General features: G+C 37.1%; 1 protein-coding gene and 1 long non-coding RNA gene across 3 annotated transcripts in view; both read left to right on the forward strand.

Moving 5' to 3' along the window:
• Nucleotides 1-25618, forward strand: part of LOC135073308 (uncharacterized) — a 58474-nt gene that overhangs the window by 28593 nt on the left and 4263 nt on the right. The gene's annotated exons all lie outside the window — the stretch shown is intronic.
• LOC135073279 (uncharacterized) lies at nt 192-22397 on the forward strand. Of its 2 annotated transcripts, none has more exons than XM_063967395.1 (8): nt 192-405; nt 10713-10928; nt 11877-12070; nt 12931-13056; nt 14361-14472; nt 16861-16980; nt 17567-17681; nt 20597-22397. In XM_063967395.1, the coding sequence occupies exons 1-8, from the start codon at nt 389-391 to the stop codon at nt 20729-20731; spliced, it is 1035 nt and encodes a 344-aa protein (XP_063823465.1). In that variant the 5' UTR covers nt 192-388; the 3' UTR covers nt 20732-22397. The 2 variants fall into 2 exon arrangements, with proteins under 2 accessions (XP_063823465.1, XP_063823466.1); XM_063967396.1 differs by lacking the exon at nt 192-405 and adding an exon at nt 10223-10421.

Raw genomic sequence — 25618 nt, forward strand, 5'->3', positions numbered from 1 at the left:
TTCTCTCTACCGTGTTCGTACTACTGTCCTCGTAAAATCATCGTATCCGATTGTTGTAATCGGATTACATGAACATCACTCGACCATGTATGTCCATTTGGACATATCGGAATGGCACGCTTTGACTAGCAACTTGCTGTATCTACTCTAATCCATATCTGTGGTGCACTCACTTGCTTTGCTAATTTGCTTGAAGAAGTGTTCGTGTTGTGACTTGCTTGCTGCAATAAATGTTCCCGTTTTTTGAAGAAGTTACCGGTATTAACAAATTGTTTGCAGTTGTGACTATTTACCTATTCAATTACTTTAGTCAGTATTCAAGTATCTATTGTGAGTGTGAGGTGTAAAATAAACTTGCGTGAATGTGATTGAGGATTTCATCCTGAAGATGAGCTTTAAATTGAAGTAAGTTTTACCATAGTTTTATAAATTTATTCTAAATCACAGTAGTTATCACCACTCGTTTTCATTTTATTGCCAACACAACTTATTTATTTTTATTTTAAAAGTATTTGAACTCGATGTTTTATCATATTTTTAAAACCCAATTCAGGATGGAATTGGACGAAATATTATGTTGAATCGGTACCATTTTTTTTAAGTCTTAGATTGTAATTATTTGAGGTCATGGACTTGCAGTCAAATAATTATATTTCGATATAGTGATTCATTAGATAGAGTTAAGGATGAAGGCTCTTTTCATGGCATACATGGCATCAGCATCACAAGTTTTATTATGTATCGAGATAGAGCGAGATAGGCCTCAAGCCCCCGAGAATGATCCACCTTTTTTACTTAAAATTTTTATTTAATCCACTTCCATCCATAATGGCCCACAATTGTTTTTTAAATGACGGTAAGTAGGTATTTTAAAATCTTAATACGAATCAGTCATATAATTTTCTTGTACATTTGTACAATTTATAGTTCATTCAGCTTATGATGGTGATTTAGACAGATGAAACATTTTGTTTCATGAATCCAACTTCCTAAGAATAAAAATATGAGGTATAAAAATCAATCACTTTTTTGTGACTTTATCCTTTCAAAATACAATTAATAATCTTTCTCACTTAACCTAAACAAGAATTTCAAATACTTATTAGTTTATTATTTATTAAATTTTGTGAAAATTATCATATTACATGAAATGCATAATGCGTTAATCGGAACTTTTGCTCATAGGGATGGACAAGAACAATCGCAACCAATCAATAATCGGTATGGTAGTCATCTCACCATCTAATCCCAATTATTCTCTCAGGCAAGTCAAAGTTCAGTCAGTACGTGTGCGTTTGCCTTACATGGCCGGTTGTGTATTACGCGATTTCTCCACGAGTTGTATGTCATTCAATATTCTTGTTTTTATTGAATAAAATGCATAATATTTAATTAAATAAATAAATATCCTTGGACATTTTACACTGCGCTTCTAGTCCCAAACTAAGCAAAGCTTGTACTATGGGTACTAGACAACGGATATAAACATACTTAAATACTTTTTTTTTTTTGTAAATACACACTTATTATACATAGAAAACACCCAGTCCAATACAAACAAATATGTTCATGCACACAAATGTTTGTACTGTGCGGGAATCGAACCCGCTACCTCCGGAATAGTAGTCCGTTTCGAACCACTACACCAAACGGCCGACTACTACCGAATTCTTTGTGATTTATTGTGTAACAATGTTTATTCCATATCCAGATAATTAAAATTCGTAGATATAATTTTGATTTTTCATAGATAAAATTAAAAATCAAACAAATAAAAAGTCAATTAGATTTCTTAAGAAAATAAATTCTTGATTCTAAAAAATATTGATTAGGTTTAAAAGAAGCGTCTCACTAAATAGAAGTGTCATAATCACTTTCTTACACTGAATAGACTATAATTAATAATCATTTTCAATTTTTCTGAACAATTAATACTTCCTTAGCTTTGGCTGGTCATCCTCCTTTGAATTTCATTTGGTATAGCTCTTGCCTTTGAAGGTTTATTCAGGCTATGAAGCAGCTTAATTTAGCGTCAGTTTATATGGTATTGGATAATATTCATACAAAATAACCTTGATGTTTTGTATGTAGAAAAAATGATAGCGCACATGAAGCATTTTCAGGATCAGTAATGAACTTCTTTGATATCGTGTATAGTAGGGATATTATGGATATGTAGTTTTGGTTATGGATAATAATATTATACCGGTTACGGATATTTTTTATATCAGATATCCGAAAGTTACGGTTACGGATATCTGTGATTTAGAATGCAATTTGCAATAGTTGTCCAACATGGTTCATTCATGGCCAGTGGCCACACACTTTACTTATACAGAGTGTCCCAGAATGGGTGAATCAAACTGCTAGGGGAGGTAGCTCTACTAATGTACTATAGACTTATGTATTATTTATGTGGTAACACATCCCACTACGTAATCCACATATTGATATATGAAACCATGCAATATAGAGCGAGGCAATCACAATTTTAGCTAATAAAAACATTAACTTTACTTCACCGTGTCTTGTTTCTGACACTATACCTTTTAAAACATTTGTCCAATTTCGAATTATCGGAACACTGAAGTTTATTAATAGGTACTTTGGAGATGGTACGAAATACAAACACCACTAGATTAACGTTTACCAATCGTAAATACAATAAATGCTTCTTAAAATTAAGTTTTTATTTATTTTACTTTGCTTAAACAACCCTAACGCTTGAGCTGCGAGGTAGATAAATTCTGATCACAAAAAAATTGCGCTCTTGTGAGCGTAGTATTACGGTGCGATTTCGAATGCACCAGGTTCGTTGGAAATTTTGCATTATTATTATTACCGTTAAAATGTCGGCATCTGATCCTGATCAAAGGAGTGCAATTTCTGTTGGTACTATTATGTATTCTGTGCTCACAGCTCAAGCGTCAGGGTTGTGCAATGTAAAATAAATAAAAACTTAATTTTAAGAAGCATTTATTGTATTTACGATTGGTAAACTTTAATCTAGTGGTGTTTGTATAATCGTACCATCTCTAAAGTACCTATAATAAACTTCAGTGTTGCGATAATTCGAAATTGGACAAACAGTTTTAAAAGGTGTAGGTAGTGTCGGAAAATAGACACGGTGAAGTAAAGTTAATGTTTTTATTAGCTAAAATAATTTTTTTGCTACAGTTTTTTGTCATAATTATTTCAAAATTACTTAAAAAGTGTAGTTTTTTTAATTATTTAAATTACTGCAGTTAATTATTATTCCTAAATATTACGATTTTCCATTAAAGAAGGATAACAGTTCTGTTGGAACAATAAACCTTGATTGCGACGATGATCGACCGAGCGTGTATAGGTACACAGGCGCGTGGCGGCCCTGACTGATTTGCAACTTGAAGTTGTCGCGCGCTGTAGTTAATTATCTCAGCCGGCATAGGCGAGTGACGGAGGCCTGGTACAGGTACCTATTAATTACCTTAGTAATATATCTACATTTATTTAATTCCAACAAATAAAAACGGCAATGCGCGTAATCCATCGAGTTCCAGATCTACTCCCGTCCCGTCCGTCATCGCGTCACCCGATTTCCGATCGAGGAAATTCAACAAAAACATTCTAGGAGTCACGACTTTAGGACCAATAATGTTAAGGCTTGGTATTTCTGCTAAAGTAGGTATTTCGCGCTGTCAAAATCTGCGCGCGCAATACTTCGCCGAAGACAGCGCGCCAAAGAGCTCTCGCGGCTACACAGTATAGAAATACCAGTTGGTTAGGTTAGGTTGACTTCCTTCCGTTCAAGCGTCACACTCACAGCACTTTCTAATACAAATCATATCCAAGTGATACAAATTAAAACAACTTTCAGAATTTTTGGGAATATATTTTAGAATCGAATAAATATAAAATATAACTGCCAAAGTAAACACGGTTCAAAGAGGCGTGGCGTCACCCGACCTTCCGGAATTTTTAAGATTACGTCACCCGACCTATCGTTAGGTCCTCGGGAGCCTGAGCGATTGGAAAAACATTTTATGATCAGTTACTCTTAGTAGCGATTATTTAGAGCTTGGATAATAAATTATAGTTGTTGCAATTCACGAAACTTTGCATGTGGTTAATTACATTAATCAGTACACGCATCAATTTTGTTCAGTCTTTTTGTTTATTAATAAATAAAAATATCATACTAAAATTGCATACATATTTTTTTGTATTGGTCTGGGTGTTTTCTTTCCATAATTTATGTATAACGTATGTACGGGGCTCTGTATTGAAAATCACTATGAGCATCACACGCGGTTACCTGCCGCAGGCACCCGCTCTGAGCACTCATGGGAGTTTATGCAGAGGTCGCTAGAGTTTGACTTTGAGCTTTGTTTATAGTCATTACGAAGCAGATTTTGATGGGAAACTGCACTGTCTTGAATTCGAAAGGGTAATTTGACGGTGTTAGGGGAATTCTAGGAATAAATGCAGAGCCTCCTCATTGAAATTGAGACATTTCAATTTGAGATTTCACTTGACATTGATTGCAATCTGACATGGAGTTTTCAAACACTTGTAAAAATAAAAAGTAATTAAATCAAAAGCAGTAAGCCTCCCAAAATAACTTTCTACCCCTTTTACACGTTTGTCATAAATTATAATATTAAGGAATTGTTAAGCAAAATTTCAAGTAGATTGAACCAAATAATCACTGTCCCATACAAACTTTGCCCCCTTATTTCACCCCCTTCATTTCTTGACCCCATTTCGGAAAATCGGATGCCTACGTCATACAAAGAACACACCTTCCAACTTTCAGGTCTCTACGATATCCGTCAGTCATTTAGGACTAAGCATTTTTATTAGTTGTCCAATACTCTATCGTTCCAGGTATGTCATTGACAGGAGGGCGCTACTATCTTAATGGGTTATTTATTAGTCCCAACTTTATACCTCAGACTTGACATTTCAGAATCTTTTGACTTTGGATACCTAAGCGATTTGATATTCAGAGTCCCTTAATGAAATCAAGTTCTAAAATAACTTGAGGTGTTGTACCCGATCAAGCTTTTCATTGCAGGACAGTTAAATAGTTTTATTATTAGTTTCTTCTTTAAGTCTTGATTTGTCAGAGTAGGTAAAGGCTCCATGAGAGCAAAATTTAGCTTTATAATAGTTTTTAATTTTTTTCTTGAAATATTTGACGCCTTGTAATCTCTCGTTAATATAGGTCCACACAAATAAATAATGTTTGACTTCGACTTTAATAATTATGCTCTTACATAATTAGAATAATATAAGAATAAGAATTTTTCGGTTTTTATATAAGGTGTTATTTTTTTAACTGATCATATTTTACCAACACATCCTATTACCCCCTATTGGGTTAGTAGTAGTTTCGCACGATTTTCCTTCGCACGAATATGCGAAACGTCCCCTTTCAATAATATTTTTTTTTAGTAGGCGTTTCGCCCGGATGTATTAGAAGTATTAAAATTGCGTGCGAATCGACTCTTTTTTGAACTAGTAGTATGCGATTACTAGTTCTCAAAGGGGTCGATTCGCACCCGTTCGATTGTGAAAACCAAACTAATATATTTACTGTAAGTAAATGCTAAATAGTAAATATTAGTTTGGATTGTGAATATCCTATCCTACTATAATATTATAAAGGCGAAAGTTCGGATGTCTGGATGTCATGATGTCTGGATGTTTGTTACTCTTTCACGCAAAAATTACTGTACGGATTTTGTTGAAACTTTATAGTATTATTGTTTATAACCCAGATTAACATATAGGCTAACTTATGACGATATGTGACAAATAAATTTCAATAAATAAATAAGACGTGTCTAAAAAGCGAACTCTACCTATCGTCATTGGTTAAAATCTACAGCGCTGGACAAACTACTGTATGACGTTCGTAAATATTCATTCGGGGGAAGCCGTGAAACGCCATCTATCAACATGATATCTAACGGGGGTAAAACGAGGTCCACGCGAACGAAGTCGCGGGCGGCCGCTAGTTTATAATAGGTAGCTTTCCCTCCGCAACCTTATTGGTATTCCATGTATGTGTCTTTTAACTGATTTCTGTTAAACATTTCATGTAAAATTTGTCCAGATATAACTCCATTTACATCTGCATCTGTAAACAAGGGTTCATGTTCTCCAGCCCAGATGCCGAGTAAACAGAATCGTCTTTCAGTGACGTGCCCCTATATTTGACCCTCTGACCTAATTTTTTATTATTTATTTGTATCAGTGTGCTCTTCTAATAAGTGTAAGACGATTGTATGTAGGTACTATTAATATGTAATTTTAACTCATTGGTTTTGTCTCATATTTAAGGAATTTACTATGTATCATGAGTAGAGTCTTCGTTTAAAAGGATGCGAACGATTTAAATTTCAATAGGTAGACAAAATTGATAATTCTTAATTATCAAATATTTTAGCTTTCTCCAGTAACACTGATATTATTATACTGTGACTCATCAAAGTCATCATTGTCAAAAATATTGACAAATCGCGAACTGTCACGTCCAAAAAACTGACACGCGTCCGTCCTCCGTAAGCGCCACCGCGCGACTGATTGAGATTGTCCAAGCCGTCATGGACGATTTTTTCCACATTTTTTAACATAGTAACTAAATAAGACGCAATATAAAAATTCCATCCGTTAAAAGCCCTCAAGTTATTTCTGAACTTTAGTTTAGTAAAAGATTTAGAATCTCAAATCGCTTATTTTAAAAATAAAACCATAATTAGAAAACGAATAGAGGTAACTTTGGGAATTTATTCTATCGAGTCAACTTCATCAAATCGTGTTTCCATCCGTTAATAGCCCTAGAAAATATCCTCAACTATGCCCAATAAAAATCTTAGCCTTTAATTTTACTGTTTAGTACCTCAAAAATGAAAAATGAAAACCTCATTTTCGCCATTTTCTCTGCTACCCGGCCTTAAGAAAATGTTACTTTAGGTATCTACCTACTTAATAATGGAAAAAATCCCTCGATTTTGAAACATTCTTCATTGATGCTCCGCTCCTATATTCCTTGGTCTTATTAGTGTTATAATTTACAGGGAAAGTCGTACAGAATATTGAAGGACGTGATTATTCAGGTCATTTCTGATCGAATTGATCCTATAATATGGTATCCGAAACCTAACCGTTATGGAGATATTGAATTTTTAAGATTAAAAAAAAAATTTTTTTCTTTTGTCTTTTCTATCGATTTTATTGCGTTTGGAGCTACTAGGGCCCGGTTTTTTTATGTTTCCAGTTAGAAGGATAAATGGGATTGGAATGGGTTCCTGAGATTAGCGCGTTCAAGTAAACAAACAAACTCTTCAGCTTTATAATATTAACTAGCTTTCCGCCCACGGCTTCGCGCGCGTGGACTACATTATCTACATATTTTACGGAACCCTATTTTTTTAAATAAAATTTAGCCTATGTTGCTCGTGGATAATGTAGCTTTCGAATGGTGAAAGATTTTTTAAAAACGGTCCAGTAGTTTTTGAGCCTATTAATTACAACCAAACAAACAAAGTTTTCCTCTTTATAATATTAGTGTAGATATAATATAAGTAAAGTAGATAGATAGGCATTATGATGATATTTTTGTTTTATATTGACATTCACAAAAAGTGGATGCTGCAGGGCCTGCAGGTAATCCGGTTTAGTTGCTACGACTCACCGATATCGGTGTGGTATCCATGATGAGTCATCGGAGAGCATAGCACGGCTTGACACCGACTCCGCCAACCGCTTAGCCAGTTTAAAAAAAGATCAATCGGGTTTAGGAAGGAAAGAAACATAACAATATGAATACAAGCAAAACAAAATATGATGTTACCTACCTATTTTGAAATGATGCTTGCTAGGTACTACGTATTTTTACAAATTGCAAGTTGCAAGTGTTGCAACCATTTTTATGTTGAATGTGCGTGAAACTTGTGGTGAAACTGAAAGAAACAAATCATTTTCTTCTGAAGTTCTTGATGAACCGGTAACCGGAAAACACATAAATTATTTGCAGCCTTATATTTCTTAGATCCTACTTCCTACTATAATAAAAACTAATGAACGGATTTTGTTGAAACTTTACAGTATTATTGTTTATAACCCAGAATAACATATTATAGGCTATAATTTATGACGATAATGTGATAAACTAAATTTCACGCGGGTGAAGCCGCGGCCAAAAGCTAGTACCTACCTACCCCATAAAAATAGGTACTACTAGGTAACTTGGAGAAAAGATGTCATCAACATTGTCCTTGGTAGGAACTACTTTTGGATTGCTTGTAGCCTACCTACTATAACGTAGTTCTCTCCCACGACGAGCATAGGTACATCTATAATGATGTGTTTGTAGATGTAGATTCTGTAGGTATTATTTTTGTACTGTTAACCAATATGTTGAGTACCAAGGTCATTCGACTGTTTATTTTCTTATTATAAAAACTTGATTTGCGTATGAAACAAAATACCTATCTTGTCGTTGATTTTACATAATAGGTAGGTAGTGCGGTCAATGACCGTAAACTAGCGCCAGATCAAAGGATTCTTTCAGGCAACCTAGAAATCAGTCGCTTAGAATAAATGTAATAAAACGGCAAGGCGGTGGGTGTAAACTGATTAGAACTGTCTTAAAATTTTCGTATGGACTGGACTGGACCACTGCTGGACTATGAGCCTCCTCCACTGCCAAGCGTGGGGATATGGCAAAACCCTCCACTATAGTGGAGAAGGCTCATTCATGTATTACTTTAAATATAATTATTCGTTTGTGGAAAATGGAGATTGCATGAACTCCATAATGCAGTCGCTAAAGAGCGCGTAAAGGACACGTGCGCATTTAGAATAAATTAAAATAGTGATGTGAATCAGCAGATCGGCCGGTTATCGCGCTCGCTCTCGGCTCGCCGCGCATAAGCCCCACTCGCTCGCGTTATGTACCCTTTGTCTTTTTGTTACTAGCCAGCATCGCAATAAATATTGACGCAGTAAGCTCGCAAAGAAGCATGCGCTCACCGAGGAATGAATGATTGGGTCATTGCCCGATTTAGATACCTACTACGATCAATATTATAAGTTTACTAGTTATAACATATAATAGTAGGTTAGGTTAGGTTAGGCATTATTAACTTATGTTAATAATGCCGAACAAGGAAAGATATTTTTTGTAGATTGATGAGCAATTCATTTCGTCAAAGTTCACCACACAGCTAGGTAAATACAAATCGTAAATTGCATAAATCTGTTGTGATAGTAAAGGAATGGATTTATTTTATTTTCCTACTCACAGTCACAATATTGTTTTATTAAAAGTTTTCATTTTTAACATAATATAGGATATCTTAGGAGTTATTTAAAGTTTGCGTAAAAGGAGACCCTACTGTATGTTTTTGTATTACCTACAAGTTACTTTATGCCTATAGCACCTACCTAGGTACAAATCAAACATATGCTTGCGGACACAATGTTTATTATGTTTTTATTTTAAACTAAAGTAGATAGTCAAGATTGGAGATATTAACCTTTATTATACCTATCTGTTTGTTACTTTTGTAGGCAATTTAATTATGATATTGTATAATTGTAATGAAATTCAAATGGGACTGATATCATAATTCATTTAGTCTGCAAATGGGATTGGTATCATATTATGAAATAATAATATTAAAAATAAAATACTTTTGTAATTTTGAAAATTATGTACAATACATACTTAGCTAAGAAATAGACAAAGTTAAATACATAATTATAAATGATTAAGTTTGGTTTCATAATGTTAATATCATAAAGATCCTGGAAATATAAAACTAGAGACCATCCCTAATAGCACAGTAGCTAATAGGGTCCCGTTTTCATCCTTTGGGTACGGAACCCTAAAAACTAGTCTATACAAAATGTTAGGAAAATGCTTTCTAATGTCTTTTGACTTTTGTAGCTACTAACTAATAATAAAAACAATTCAACAGCCACGTTATCAATTCGTTATAATATTATGTCCAGATTAGGTATACGTAAATATAGGTAGGTACGTAGATAACGTAGATTAGGTAGAAACTTCTAGAACTCATAACAATCAGGTCCAGATTATAGGGAAGTATAGGTACATAGATTAGGTAGAAACTTCTAGAAGTCATAACACAATCACGTGTTACGTTTCGCTGATAGATAATAAGTGCAACAGACGACTCGCGTCGCGTCGTTCGATATCAATGGCCAATCATAAAGCAGCACTCCATGTGCGTTGTAGTAAAGGAAACTTCATTAATTAAATACAAGTTATTCCAATTAAATAGGAACTGCATAATATGTTGTAATGGCATAAAACCACAATTTTAAGTTATTAATTGGAGCGTAATACTCATACTTGTAGTTGGTTTCGTTACGACAGCTTTATGGAACCAGATTAAATACATGTAGGTGTCCATGAGGATTTGTAGGATAGATAATTCAAGTTCTTTCGAGCGAAAAACATTAACCCTGAGTTACACCATCATACATAACTTTAACGAAAGTAAAAAGTCTGTCAAACTTCAGACAAAAACAGCGGATAAGGTTAACTTAAGGTCAAGTGTTACTAAGTATTGACAGCTAATATTTCCAGATAAATTTCTATTTCATGGTTTACCCATGTAATGTAGGATGCGCGCGCGAAACTCGCGAGCTGGAAACTGTACTGAAACTAAATGAAAACTTTGTCTTTTCAGCACATTATTGGTGCTCTGGGCATCTTGGGTCGGCATGGGGGTGTCGAGCCAGCCCGCGGCCTGCTACGAGAATTCCAACTGCCCCTCTGGGTTTTACTGCGAGAAGGCCACTACTCGATGCCTCGAGTGCCTGCAGTGCGAGGTGTTCAAGCGCAAGCCTCCGCCAGGCGACGTATGCGTCACGTCTGTCGTGCATTGCGGAGGCTGCACAGAGGGGTGAGTGATTTCAATGTTCGACATAAAGGTTTTTTGTCACCGTTGAGGTAGCAGGTTCATGTAACTAACAGTTACATACATAGCCATACACATATTATTTTCTTTCCTGTTTCAAAACAATTTGTAAGGATTTATTTGCGACTTGTAGGGAATGTGAAGTCATAACTGATAATAATGGCGTCTGCTCAATTGGTGAAGATAAGATAAAGATATTTTGCATTAATGATCGAGTCATAAAATTATTCCATCGAAAATAAAATAATGATAGCAATTAAGTTCACCCGTTCTCGGGCGTTGAGCTCTACACTCGACAGGGTATTGAGTATTGCGTCATGCGCTCAGTAAATCCGATAGTGGAATAATTTGAAAAATGAAAACAGCTAATGCAATTTATTTTGTTGCTCTTGTCTATGAAGTTCTTAATTTTATAACGTGCACAAATGACATATGTTATGAAAATTGTATGTTTAATTACGTAGTTTAATTAAATAAAAACAGCGGAACAGCTAGTAAGTAAATGCATCACTCATTTGAGGTGTGGGCGGGCGGTTGTGGTTTCCAAATCAATCGTAATCGAATTGAATCATACCAGGATTAAGATACCAAAGAGGAGCTCTCTCGTTCTATTACAAGTTGATTTACCTACCGTCGTCTGTACTTACAAAATAATGAGTAAGTATTTGGCTATGTATGTATAATGTAAGCTGCAAGCAGGCGTGTACACCAAGCGTAGGTATAATGACGAATAGCGTCTACCATTGGTCGCCCAACAAAAGTTGAGGTGAACACAATAATCACACTAATATCAAATCAGTCAGAATACGCAAGATGTCAGCGCCCTAAGCGTATACAGATCCAAACCTTTGCTTGTGTGATGACCTAACTGTCTTTACTATAAGCTGCGCGCCGTGGACAGCAGCTGTACATAATGGGTTGCGTTATTTATAGGCTGGTTGAAGATCTGCGCATGGACAACGCGTGCGTGCCGGCGTTAAGCGCGCCGACCGCCGGCGCCGACGCCGCGGTGCCGGCGTACATGTGGGCCGTCGTCGGACTGCTGCTCGCCGTGCTCGTCGTCCTCATCGTCTACGTCGCCGTGAACAGGGAAACCTTGTTCCAGTTCATCCTCAAGATTCGTGCCAGTGAGTGCTCTTCATTATCGAATGGTGGTCGCGCGATATATTATTAGATTTAGATAACGCTACAGTGGGACGATAATATGCCGGATTTCCGATTATGTGACTTTCATGGAACTGGGCATTGTTTATTTATTTCATCTATCTTTCGAACACAACTGATTATATCATGTTGTACCTATTATGCACGTAGATTTACATTTTCAGTGGTGTTTCACAAGAAAGGAATCTTCTAACGTGTTTCCATTACACATTTTGTTTGTTTTACGTAGGTTAGGTATGTTTAATTGTGTCATAATATGGTATTCCTGTAAAAATATAGGTAGATTCTTTAATTTCTGATGTGAAATGTTCTGGATTGACTCCCGCCTAGACAACAGTTTTTAACGTATGATTCATAAAATCGGTCTCGCTGTTTCTTCAAGTTTCAGACTTCATGGATCCATGTTTGGAAAAAAATATTTTGACATAATCAAGCATTGAAAAGGTTAATTTAGGAAATAGTCTAAGCTTAGTCGCAGACCATCGACTTTTAGTTGGCCGTTAATCAGTATGGAGATGTATGAAAGTGCATTTGGTATCGGTCGATTCTTCATACAAATTGAAATCGGGCCCAACTATCGGCCAGCTAAAAGTTGGTGTAAATAGAAAGACACGGGTCTTAACGCGACATTTATTAATGAGTTACATTATGTACTCACGGCTTGACGTTTCGGGTGCTATGCTGCAGCCGTGGTCACAAGACCCGTGTCTCTCTATTTAAGTCGAAATGGAACGCGAAAGTTTAAAATCTTATAAAAGTTGGTGGTCTGCGCCTAGGCTGAAGCCTAAAAGGTTGAATGTTGAGTGTCGCGGTATGGTTGCAGCGACGTCGGTGCACAGCACTGCCGCAGCCGCGAGCCCCAGCGCGCCGGAGCCGCCGCCGCCGCCCTACACGGCGCTGTATGCGCCCGCGCAGCCGCCGCGATCCGAGCTGTTTGTCGTCGATGAAGGTACCTAACACTTGTATTTGTCTTTTGTTATTTTACTTCTTTATTTTTTTTTACTTTATTTAAGTTCGAACAACCTGCCCCAGAACATCATGCATATCATCATTAGGTCCTTTTACATTAGTCTCCGTAAGTAAGCCGTGTGGTGACGGCAGAGTATAATACATTTGTCACCAACCCCTACTCTTCCCGCGGGTGACGTCGACGACTTAGGGACTACACATCAAACAAAGAACAGGCAGTAGCGCCACAGAATAAGCGCTCTCTGAAAAACATCAGTCTTTTAAACTGCGATATCCAAACCGGCTGCTAAGCGTGGGGATTATGGCAAAATAGTGGAGGAGGCCCATAGTCCAGCAGTGGACTGTAAAGGGCTGTTGATGATGATGACGTTATTCTCCATGTCGTCCTATCGTCGATGATTGTATTAAGACTAAAATCCTAACATAATCCGACTCACACATCATCAGTTCCTTTAGTTCCATGTTGTCAATGAAGGTACAATTACACATAAGCATTTCAAACATAAGTCTCTATTTACCAGAGGAAAATGGAGGATTTGGCCTTCACTCCCCCCATGCTGGCGATAAGGTTTGGAGAGGTTTGATGTTCGCATATTTTTATGACCTTGCCCTAGCCCTAGTAGTTTTATGACATTTCAGAAAGGGAGTGGTGTTATTCTAATCTGCCTGAACTACAACGGCTAGATCCAAGCCGTACATATTAATTTTCATACACAATACATTCATATGTACCTATAGTCACATGGTGTCAGAGGAACACGAGGCATTTGTCTCCAACCGTGGAAAAGCCTGGGCATACACATTGCACTGGCCCTTATCTCTTTCACCGTTGTTAGTTGTCACCAATAACCAATAACTTAACTTCTCTAAAGAAACTCTTCATTTTAGCACTGAAAATAGAGTTACATTTCAGTTGTATGTAAAATTTGATTTTTAGAATTTATCAGTGAGTTCGCGCTCTTATGACGTCATAAGTAGTCCCTCCCTATTGCAATGCAATAGAAAACGTCGCGCTGGGACAGCTCATAAAAATGTAATTAGACTAGGAGTACTAGGGTTATATTCAAAATAATCATTATTCAACTTTGTAAATGTGTGCTGCTAATGTGCCATTTTGTAATAGTAAAATAGTTTTTAGCTTGCAAATGTTCATTGTAATAAAGTACCTATATTACTGCTAGAACTATGTTTTCTCGACCATTTGGCTGAGAATAGCCGTTAGCCTAGCATATCGTGCCGCTAGAGTCCAGTTTTCCGTGTATCAATATAGTTGTTTGTCGGCAGAAGCCGACCTGCTCCTGAAGCGCACGCAGGCGCCGCCGCGACCGCGCGAGGCCGCCGACTGTCAGGCCGCGCGGCCCTACAGCAACCCCAACTACATCCGAGGCCCGACCAGGTAACGCACTCAACTAGGATCGTCCTTACTCTACTGGAGCCCCTTAACTTCGAGCTCCTCTTATGTTTAACTTTCCCCCGGGACAAACTTGACCTTCATTGGTTGGGTTTTTATTGGCGGTCAAGCTGTAGATCCTGGCTACACAGGAGTTGCAGCGGTGGAAACGCGAGGTGGGAATAGTCCCGTACTAGAGGCCCTGAGCTCTGAGCAAGGGGCCACTTTTCCTTAATTAACCCTTAACCACCTACCAGGAGTCACTCAGACTACGGTGAATTTGTTTCTTGTCGTAACTAGTCCCATGCGCTGTAAGAGAATTAGGCTATTTTTGACAAATTTCTTACATCTTTTAACTAATTTACCTTTGGACAACTTAGTTTTTTGTTTAGAGTCTTGAAAAGAAAGGAGTCTGAGAGACTCCATGGTTATGTGACTGAAAAAAGTTTAACACACTTTTTTCAGTCACATATTAACCTACATGGAGGTTAAGGGTTAAAGGAAAAAAGAGGAATTGCAATTATACAATCTTAACAGCTATTTATGGTACGACGGGGTCCCCCTCGATCGCGGGGCCAAGGGCACGCCCAGAGTTCCCAGTGGGAAAGGGGCATGCACACCGTTGCAAAAGGAACTAAAGATCGTTTGCAGGAGCAAAGAACAGAAAGAATAATGCCGCGTCATGGATTGGACGCCTATGTCCAGAAGTGGTCTGACTATAGGCTGATAACGGTGATGATGATGCGCAAAGAAAAGAACCTAAATCTTATCCTTTGCGCCTTTCCAAGATCCGGTTCGTAATATACGGCGAGACTCTTATCTCGATCGACACAGTACCTATCATGGTTGCCCGCAATGGAAGTAAGGCGTAATGCAATAGAAAATTTGCATCAATTTAAAAAGTTTATGATTATCTCATATTTAAACAATTTAGCTCTGAAAAATTGTATTGAAATCGAAACCAAAGAAGATGCAAGCGCTTAAATGTAATATCAGCTGAGCGTGACGTCACATAATATAAGTCCATATTTACAATGAATGGAACGACACGCCACCACCACGCGTGCCGTTTTATCGCGGTAACTGACGTCATAATTCAATGAAAAATGTATTTTTTATCAAGTGTGTACTATAAAGATAAAGTTATTTATTTCCAAGAATAGGTATCCTCACCTATAACAATAACAACAAAAACGCTATTTTGTTCTGTTAAAATATTTAACAATCAAATTTCTTGAGCTCTGTAGAAACAGGCATCAGCAATTCCTGAACTTTTTTCACCATCAATTGTGAAATAATAAAAGAATTATGAATACATATAAAGTTGATAATGATGCTATGAAAATATTGCTATGACAGTTTAAAATTCATGTAAATGTGTTATTTTTTAATACAGACCTTGATGCGCGTGCGTTGCGCTGAGTCAGAAGCTTATCGGTTATCACGACTTGTAGCCTTGTAGGGCACTTCAGTCCACCAATAATTTCCATTTAATTGTGATCAGGTGATCAGGAGTCACGGCGAGACAAGCATTTTTGTCCGTGATATGGCTTAAATAATTTTATTACTCGTTTGAGCAAAATAACGGTTTCACCGATGTATTAAGAAACCTACTAGGTATTCTGATATTCAAAATAAAATCAAAACCTGCAAAGATACGCGGTTCCTTGGCCCGTTCACAAGCCCGTGGTCATAATTCACGACATTGCCCAATTTGAGGGCGAGGTCCTAGCAAATGTGCTATTTGTTGATAAGTAGGTATGTACATTGTACAAGACACAATGTATGATTTACAAAAGAATAAAATATGTATTAAGTTTAAACAAAATCCGCAAGCTAACTTCGGGTACACAATTTGTGCAAAATAACAAATAGAGTTGAGGACTGTAGCTTTTATTTAAATTACAATGACTCCACATATTTTGTAAACCATCAATGCCGTTTAAACTGACCACTTATTGTTTATATTTTTTGCATGCGGCGTGAAGTGTAAGTATTCCCGGATTATGTAAGGTAATTTCACGTTTGTTTGCACAGGTCCGAACCTGTTTTAGCGTGTGATAGACAGGTCTATTGCTTCCTTGCAATATAATGAAGAAGTATTTTCCTACTTAAGCCTATTGTCCAGGCATTCTTCAAAACCTTGTCAATATTAAAATAATTGTTTCGGTCTAAATAACATTTTATCTGTAGATATTCAATGTGTTTGGTTTCACTACTTTATGTAGGTATAATTTACCATATCTTGGTACCTACTTACTGTTTATTATAAAGTGTCTGAACGCTTATTGCTTTTAATTGATAAACTTTGGTCTTTTCCATTTGACATCACTTATGAGGTACAAGATAAACTATTAAGCATGTTATTATAATTTGATGTGCATTTTTTTGCAGTTACAACCAGAATGAGGAAGCTGGACCGGCGTCACCCCCGTTCACTCCTCAAGATGAAGATACTATGGAAAGCCCTTGGACTCCAAATGAAACCACAAACAACGTTGTTAGTGATTCGAAGTGAGTATGAGTGTATATTATGGAAGATTGCGACACGAATTTTATTGCGATGCATAAGATTTGACAGTTTTATTTAAAAAAAGTTTTAAAAAAGTTACTAAAAAGATTAACGCCCGTACCTATTCAGTTATTCACAAACATTATTATGAGATCTCACAGTGCGCGTGGACGCACAAGGACATACGAACCAATCACAGGGCTCTATTCAACGCTGTGCGTTTGATTTGCTTCTTCACTTATTCAAGCATTGTTTGTGAATACAGGCGTAATACCTATTTTAGCAGTTTTATGCAAGTGTGGTTCTAGAAAGCATCAAAATGTTCTAGCACTTTCTATTATTAAAGTAATTATCTTAAGACTAGAAAATTATTTTTCTTATCGTTTGAAGATATCGGTTCATATTCCGAAACCACATAACAACATTAAATGCGTTACTTCCATGCTCGATTTCAGCGAGTCTTTGTGATTTTTATTATTAGCTTTGAGTAGGATAGTGCTAACTAGTAATTACAATACTGGCTACGTAATTAGTAATTACGTAGCCAGTATTGTTGACCTTGCATTAAAAGGTTATCTTATCCCCAAGCGGCAACGCGGCGGCGCTGGCGAATATGGCGGGCGCGGCGGGGCCGGCGGCCGGCGCGCGGGCGGCCGACTCGGACGACGAGGGCCCGCCTGCCAAGACCCTGTGCGTCAGAGAGGTCAGATCTTTTTAAGATAACATTTTAAATTTTCGCGTTCCATTTCAACTAATAGACAAACACGGGTCTTAATGCGACATTCTTATTATGAACTAGCGGCCCGCCCGCGACTTCGTACGCGTGGACCCCGTTTTTACTCCTTTAGGGGTTGAATTTTGCAAATCTCGCCGTAAAAACCATCCTAGGACTGCAACGAACATTAAAAAAAATTTGTTAAAATTGGTCTAGGCGTTGTTAAGTTATGATGATGTGCTCACCAACACATTTTGCGATTTATTTTTAAGACCTGTGTTTCTCTATTATTATTTTTTATGTTAGAGTGCGCGCGGCGCACGGGTGACTTTATGTCACCGAGGGAATATTAATTACCCATGATAGTATATCTGTTTCTTCTACACCTTTATAAAGAGAAAAAGAGAGGCATACTGACGCGGTAACAAACTTCACCTGTGCGCGCGCTCCCTTATTAATTCCCAATATTTTAAACTTTCGCATTCTTTTTACAATAAAATTAAAATCGCGGCACTTAACGCGACATTTTTATAAAGTAAGATGTACCTACTTACACGACACAGTCGAAATGTCAAGCTGTGAGTACCTACTCATGAACATACTTAATCAAAATGACACATTGAGACCCGTGATTCTCTATTTTAATTATTCATTCTTATTAGTATAGTATTCTTATTATTTTTTTTAAATAATTTCCTTGTAGAATGCATTTAGCCACAACGGTGGTAAGCATGATTGTACCAGTCACCGTACCACCGACCGCATGATGTACCTATCCTCTGAAGTGCGGAAATGTTTCGTCATTAGTATTCTAAGAAGTCAACTATAAATAAAAATCTTAAATATATTTGACATGTATGAAATGTCTTTTTTCAGTGATTATTTACTTTGAAATTATTGGAAACTAGCTTTCCGCCCGCGGCTTCGCCCGCGTGGAATTTTGTCTGTCACAGAAAAACTATATCGCGCGCGTCCCTGTTTCAAAAACCGGGATAAAAACTATCCTATGTTCTTTCCCGGGACTCAAACTATCTCTATGCCAAATTTCATCAAAATCGGTTGCGAGGTTTAAGCGGGAAAGCGTAACAGACAGACAGACAGACAGACAGACAGAGTTACTTTCGCATTTATAATATTATAGTTGGGATGGAATTGAAATGCCTATTAAAATAAAGATAACGGATGTTTACTTTTCGATGAAGTTGAAATATTTAATTGTATTACATTCGGAGAAGTCAGGCAATCTAATCAACACGAGTAATTTATGTAATTCAATATTTATTTACGAGTATAATATGTATATTGCTGTGACAAATCACTTTATGTGCCAACAATAGATATACAAAGATGCCATATTATTATTGAAGGTAAGATTCATGGGGGTAGGAGGTGATGGACACGTGATGAGATAAGGATGACATTGAGGACAAAGGTGAAGAAGTGGATGAGGAATCCTTATCAATCCTGAGAAATCGATAGATGTCGAGTAAAATAATTAGGTGCCTGTTTCACATGCGCGTGAGTAGGAACCTGGAATTTTATTTAGAAACCAACCAAAAGGCCAAATCTCTCTTTTGCCTCTTGTAGATTAGGAAAGATCGTCCTCCTGCAGCGGACCCTGATCGACAATAACAGTTTCCGATATTTCGGCACTGTTGCAAGCGACATGATCACGGAATAACTGAGAAAACTGGTGAGTGCGACAGTGCCGAAATATCGGAAATTCGAAATTAAGGTACACGGTAGCGATCCATCAATAATAATATTAATAATGATTCCTGTGGCAGTTCTAGGGAGCATACTCGTGTATTAACATTGTCGGCCGTTTGGTGTAGTGGTTCGAAACGGACTACTATTCCGGAGGCAGCGGATTCGATTCCCGCACAGTACAAACATTTGTGTGCATGAGCATATTTGTTTGTATTGGACTGGGTGTTTTCTATGTATAATAAGTATGTATTTACAAAAAAAAAGTATTTAAGTATGCTTATATCCGTTGTCTAGTACCCATAGTACAAGCTTTGCTTAGTTTGGGACTAGAAGTGCAGTGTAAATGTCCAAGGATATTTATTTATTACTAGCTTTCCGCCCGCGGCTTCGCCCGCGTGGAATTTTGTCTGTCACAGAAAAACAATATCGCGCGCGTATTTGCTCACCGTTTAGACCTACCCTGGGCTACGACAAATATTTTAAAACCAAAATCAGCTCAATCGGCCCAGCCGTTCTCGAGTTTTAACCAGACTAACGAACATCAATTCATTTTTATTTATACAGCGTGTTAGGTAAATGGGTATATGAGCCGACACTAGCCCATGTTAACATTATGCATATAAATGGTATGGTGAAGTCAGAAATTTGATATTCTCATTTTAATTTTTTAAATGTTCATACAAAATAAAATTTATAAAATCAGATTTGTATGAAAATTAAAATAATTAAAATTATGATATCAATTTTCTGACTTCACCATACCATTTATATCACCATGTTAACATAGGCTAGTGTCGGCTCATATACCCATTTACCTAACACCCTGTATAGATAAGTATGTATTTACAAAAAAAAAGTATTTAAGTATGCTTATATTCGTTGTCTAGTACCCATAGTACAAGTTTTGCTTAGTTTGGGACTAGAAGCGCAGTGTAAATGTCCAAGGATATTTATTTATTACTAGCTTTCCGCCCGCGGCTACGCCCGCGTGGAATTTTGTCTGTCACAGAAAAACAATATCGCGCGCGTATTTGCTCACCGTTTAGACCTACCCTGGGCTACGACAAACATTTTAAAACCAAAATCAGCTCAATCGGCCCAGCCATTCTCGAGTTTTAACCAGACTAACGAACATCAATTCATTTTTATTTATATAGATTTATTTATTTATTAACGTGAGTGCGTTTGCGCAGGATTCGAACAACAACCGCGGGCGCGAGTCAGGCGCGGGCGCGGCGCCGGCGCTCGGGCCCGTCGTGCACATCAGCGTCGTCAGCAACTTCACGTCGCTGGAGCAACGCAACAACGTCAACCTGCCCGGGCACTAGCCCCTCGCCACGACCTGCTGCCTTGAAGCCCGTCAGACAACAACTTAGCAGTAATAAACATACACGGTCGCTTACTGCTCTTGCGGTCATAGTCAATTGCAATTTTACCGTGCTGCCAACCTTCGACTTACAAGATTACTTACTATTTTCAGGATTGCCAATTTCTGTTAGACTAATGCCCGTTTTCACCATCAATCGTTAATTCGTTCATCGTGACCCCTATGAAAACAAAATTCCTGTTATCTGTTACTTAAAAATAAGAGATTGATGGTGAAAACGGGCATTCATGTATTAAGAATCTTTAGCGAATCTATCCGTGATGCGCATAGTCCGAACTGTAACGTCTCTTGGCGGAGCCGAAGAGGCTTATTTTAAAACTTAAGCCTTGCCATACATCACATTTTTTACTACTTAATTTCTATGTTTTGCTATGTTTTTTAGTTCGTTGTCGTTAACTTGTGATTAAACTAATCTTCTATTTGCCAACCTTTAGCCATGCCATTTTAAATCAAATTTAAATTCCTCTCTTCTTCTTTACTGACTTATTCGCCCGAACAAAACAATGCCAAAAATATAAAAACGTAAAATATGGAGATTTGAGTGCGTATTTTAGAAAGAGGGAAATAAAAGTTTCGACTAAAGAGGTTAAGGTTTTGTACTTTATTGCTAATTAACGATTTCAATATTTCATAACGTTTTTCAAGTTTTGTAAAAAAAAGTTAAATAAATTTTTCTATCACTAAATTTTGATCTAAAATTAATTACATTAGCCACTATGTTATTTTAAGTTAAAACTAGTTTAATGTGGTCACCCGGCCGGGACCGCTAAAGCACTCAAGTGTGGGCAGGCGTATGACGTGCTCCCAGTCCGTTCAAAAGGTTAGTAACGACTGACCCACAGGCTGTATCAAATTCACAGCTAAAGTTGACCGGGAAAATACCGTCACTTTATACGCCTGCAGCACACGGCGTCGCTAGTGTTGTAGCTAGATGTAGTGAATATATCAAATACCTACAAGCAGTGTGCGTTATAACTAGTGATGCAAGAGATCGAGTATTATAAAGCTTATGACAGTAAAATGTAAACACTACACAGTATTAAAAATGAGTACATCGTTTTTGTAGGCCTTAAAGAATTCTTGCATTCCTAGTTATAATTTGTGATATTGTAGAATCATTTAATACGACAAACTTCATACAAAAATCGTAAAAAAGTAAAAAAAATATTGGTGATTTTTAGCATTAAGGTTTTGTTTCTTTTAAGATGAATGAGTTGTATTATATTTTCTATAATGTTGCCAAGGTGCTTCTGGTACAGTATGGGATTGTATTTGACATTCGCTGGCATTCTATTACTTGGCATCTTAGGCGATATCAAATGGGCCGCCAGCCGCCACTATAGCATCGAGCCTGCTCATTATTTATAATGCTCAACATAGTTCTAGCTCGTCTCGGCCCTGATTGCTCTAGTGAAGTCTAGGCAGGTCTTAAAACGGGAACAAAAATTATTGACGTAGTCTATTTTAATATTTAATTGCAATGTTATCTTTAAATTAATATAAAAGTCAATATTTTTTGTGTTACCTTATGTTATTGTGATATTTTAATTTTATCTTATTTAAGGAGTTGTGTATTTAAATACATAAAATGTTTTATTTAATTGGAGGAAAAAAAGAAAGAAAATTCACTAACTCGGACCACAAGCCTACGGCCTATTTGGAACGAGTTGCAGAAAATCTAAATAATTGCAACATTCGTCATATCGTCCCATTTACTTTTTGCGTAGAACCAGGCCTGTTCATCTCCGCGAGTTTACATCGAAAACAAAACACGCACGATGGCCCACCTACAGGATACTATTCGACAAGGCCTCACATACGAGCGAACATTGACTCACGCACGTGTATTCTTGTGTATGATGGAAGAAAATAATGAAAATGGTGTACTAAATACTGTGCAGTATTTAACAGCCTAAATAATAATAAAACACAGAATGTACTTTTTTATGTTGCCTCAAGACACTGAGAGGTAAATAAGTAGTTAATATTATTCATGATAATTCATGCTAAATCATGTATTTCCTCCGCCATTTTCCGCAGTTTGGCACCTCACGTCACATCATTTTACCGAAGTCAGCCCTATAGCTTCGGCGCAGTGCCGATCACTGACGTTTGTCAACAAAATGGTGCTTGACTCTTGAGACAGGCTAAATTACACCATATTGTTAATGACATTGAGCATACATTTTTTTAAATACCTTCGCGAAGTAAAACTTCTGTACGTAGTACTTATTATTATTCTGTGGTAGAACTTATAAACCTTATCAACGTGTGGTACACTAACACTTATACTTCTGAACTTGTACCTTTAGGGGCCGTTCAAGTATTACGTAAGCAGATTTCTTACCATTTTTTACCCCCCCGCCCCCCTTGTCATCAAAAGTAAGCAAAGCACTTACCCCCTCCCCCTATGCTTACGTAAACATTTTTAGTTATAAATGTTTTTCATATTGTCATTTTTAAAATAGGAAAATTCATGAAAATATTAGGTTTAACTGATACACATAGAGTAAGGGACAAAAAAATATAATAATATGCGGACTACGACTCTCAAATTTCAATGGGCAGTGTCGGCACGAGAGTTAATTATTAGACAAGTGAATAGCGCACGGTAATTTCCCTAATGAGCGGTAATTCCCCTAATCAGTTCTCAAAGCGAGTGCCTACGCATATGTATTATTTGCGGGAATCCCCGAAAAAACGTAAATAACTAACGATGACGTAATCATCATCTAGACCCCCCTACCCCCCATGTCATCCAAAATAAGCAAAACAGAGACCCCCCCACCCCCTCTTGGTGCTTACGTAATACTTGAACGGCCCCTTATCTATAGATAGTAACGTGGGACGTGTTGACGAATGAAATTTTAATTAATTTAGATTTTCTGCAACTTGTTCCAAATGGGCCGTAGGCTTGTGGTCCGAGTTGGTGAATTACTTCGATTAGAGCATTTATAAAAATGCCAGAGGAATTATGAGTACGGTTGCTAAATGGATTCTGTCAGATCTTATTTGATTGATTTGATAGAAGGTTAGTTAAATTTACCAGTGACGTGGTATACGCATGCATGTTATTTATTACTTTTAAAGAAAACTACTCGTATATAATACTTAACTAACACAGTACTCTACGCAGTGGTTGCATGTATTTATATTTAGTTTATTGTTGCAATAAAATAGTATGATATTCATGCAGACTGCTGTCAGAATTTATATTCTAATTAGCACATAATGCCTATTATAAACTAATCCTCATGTTGGTTTGTACAATTGCCATATTATACAGGGTGTTTCAAAAAAACCCCTAATAACTGAAGGGTGTTTAATAAACGTCTATAAAGAGTCCCTTGTTAATTTCTTACAATCATAGCGACATATTCTAATTTCGGGTAAATTTATGTAAAATAAAAATATCGATTATAAAAATTCCCATCACTAATTTGGGTTCATTGTCCTACCAGGAGTGACCAGGGGTGACCAGGAGCAACTTTCTATGTTCACGCCCCCGGCCACGCCTCATAAAACATTCTGTGCGCCTAGTATTACTAGGTATTATTTAATACCTACGGAGAAAAAAATTACACGCACGTCGTTAACAAAACAACAAGCATTCAAAATGATGGTTCACGGATGATGATGACGTGACCGTCATCCCATCACCCGTCTTCACCCGTGACGACACGGGCGTCCACTAGAACCCGATCGATGAAGAGCCCGTAAAATGGAGACGTGTCAAAATATCAAGGAAACACTGATACGACGGAAGCCGTCGCTGGTCAGCCGCCGGTCTACCTTCGATAAACTGTTCCCGATAAAGTTCACGGGCTTGAACTAAATTTCCATCAGCTCGACCCACACACAACATCATCTCATAATATTCGGAATTAGAAAACATTGCCATTGTAGCAAAACAACACAAAACACAAAGCTTTCGAAAGTAGTTAAACGATAGGAAAACACACCGATCACGCACGAAGCATATGAACGACTAAATCAAAGAAGAGCCGACGGCCGGTGTCGCGATCTTTCGGCGCTTCTGCACAGTGCAAAGTGGTGCGAACGGGATCGTGCCACATGCCAAATTTTTGCAACTTCTTATTATGACAATGCAACATTTCGAATGATTTTAGTACGCTAATTTTTATTTCGCAGGTAAAGGAATGTCGCAATGTCGTTTATGTACCTACTTTGTCTACCAAGTTACGTGTCATTTTAAAATAGAAGAAATGTTATTGAATTCTCAGATTTATTTTCATATTAACATTCTAAAGCGTCCCTTAATAATTTTCACTTTTACAAAAGCAGCCTAAGACTGATTTACACGTACTAAGTAGTTAAGTAGGTAACTAAATTTTAACTTAATTTTAAGTCTATGTCCAAATGTCTCATAATTAGTATGAAACTGCTTGTCAAAAGGTGTCAAGTGACAAGCCCCACCCACCAACATACCCGAAATAATATTGTAAAATTTAGTTACCTACTTAACATAACAATCCTAAACGTGTTTACACGGGAACATTAATTGCATCTCTGTTAATAATAAACAGTCCTCTTAACTTACTGCAACATCAGAAACATGACTGTTCTACAAATAATGTAAAACCAGAATCAGCTATCTTTTTAAATCTATGATCTGCATTCCGAAAACAGATGAGTATGCAGTTCAAATAGTTGTGCTTTTTTGTGCTATTTTTGATTTATTTTGTTTGACAAAGAGATAATTAATAAATTTAACAAAACATTGAGTGACTGTGTTCAAACACGCAAAGTAAATAATAGGCTCAGCGAGTTAAGGAACAAAGGTCACCTTCTCTTTGACTGAGCCTCA

This window comes from Ostrinia nubilalis, chromosome 7 (assembly GCF_963855985.1).
Source record: "Ostrinia nubilalis chromosome 7, ilOstNubi1.1, whole genome shotgun sequence".
Classification (NCBI taxonomy): domain Eukaryota; kingdom Metazoa; phylum Arthropoda; class Insecta; order Lepidoptera; family Crambidae; genus Ostrinia; species Ostrinia nubilalis.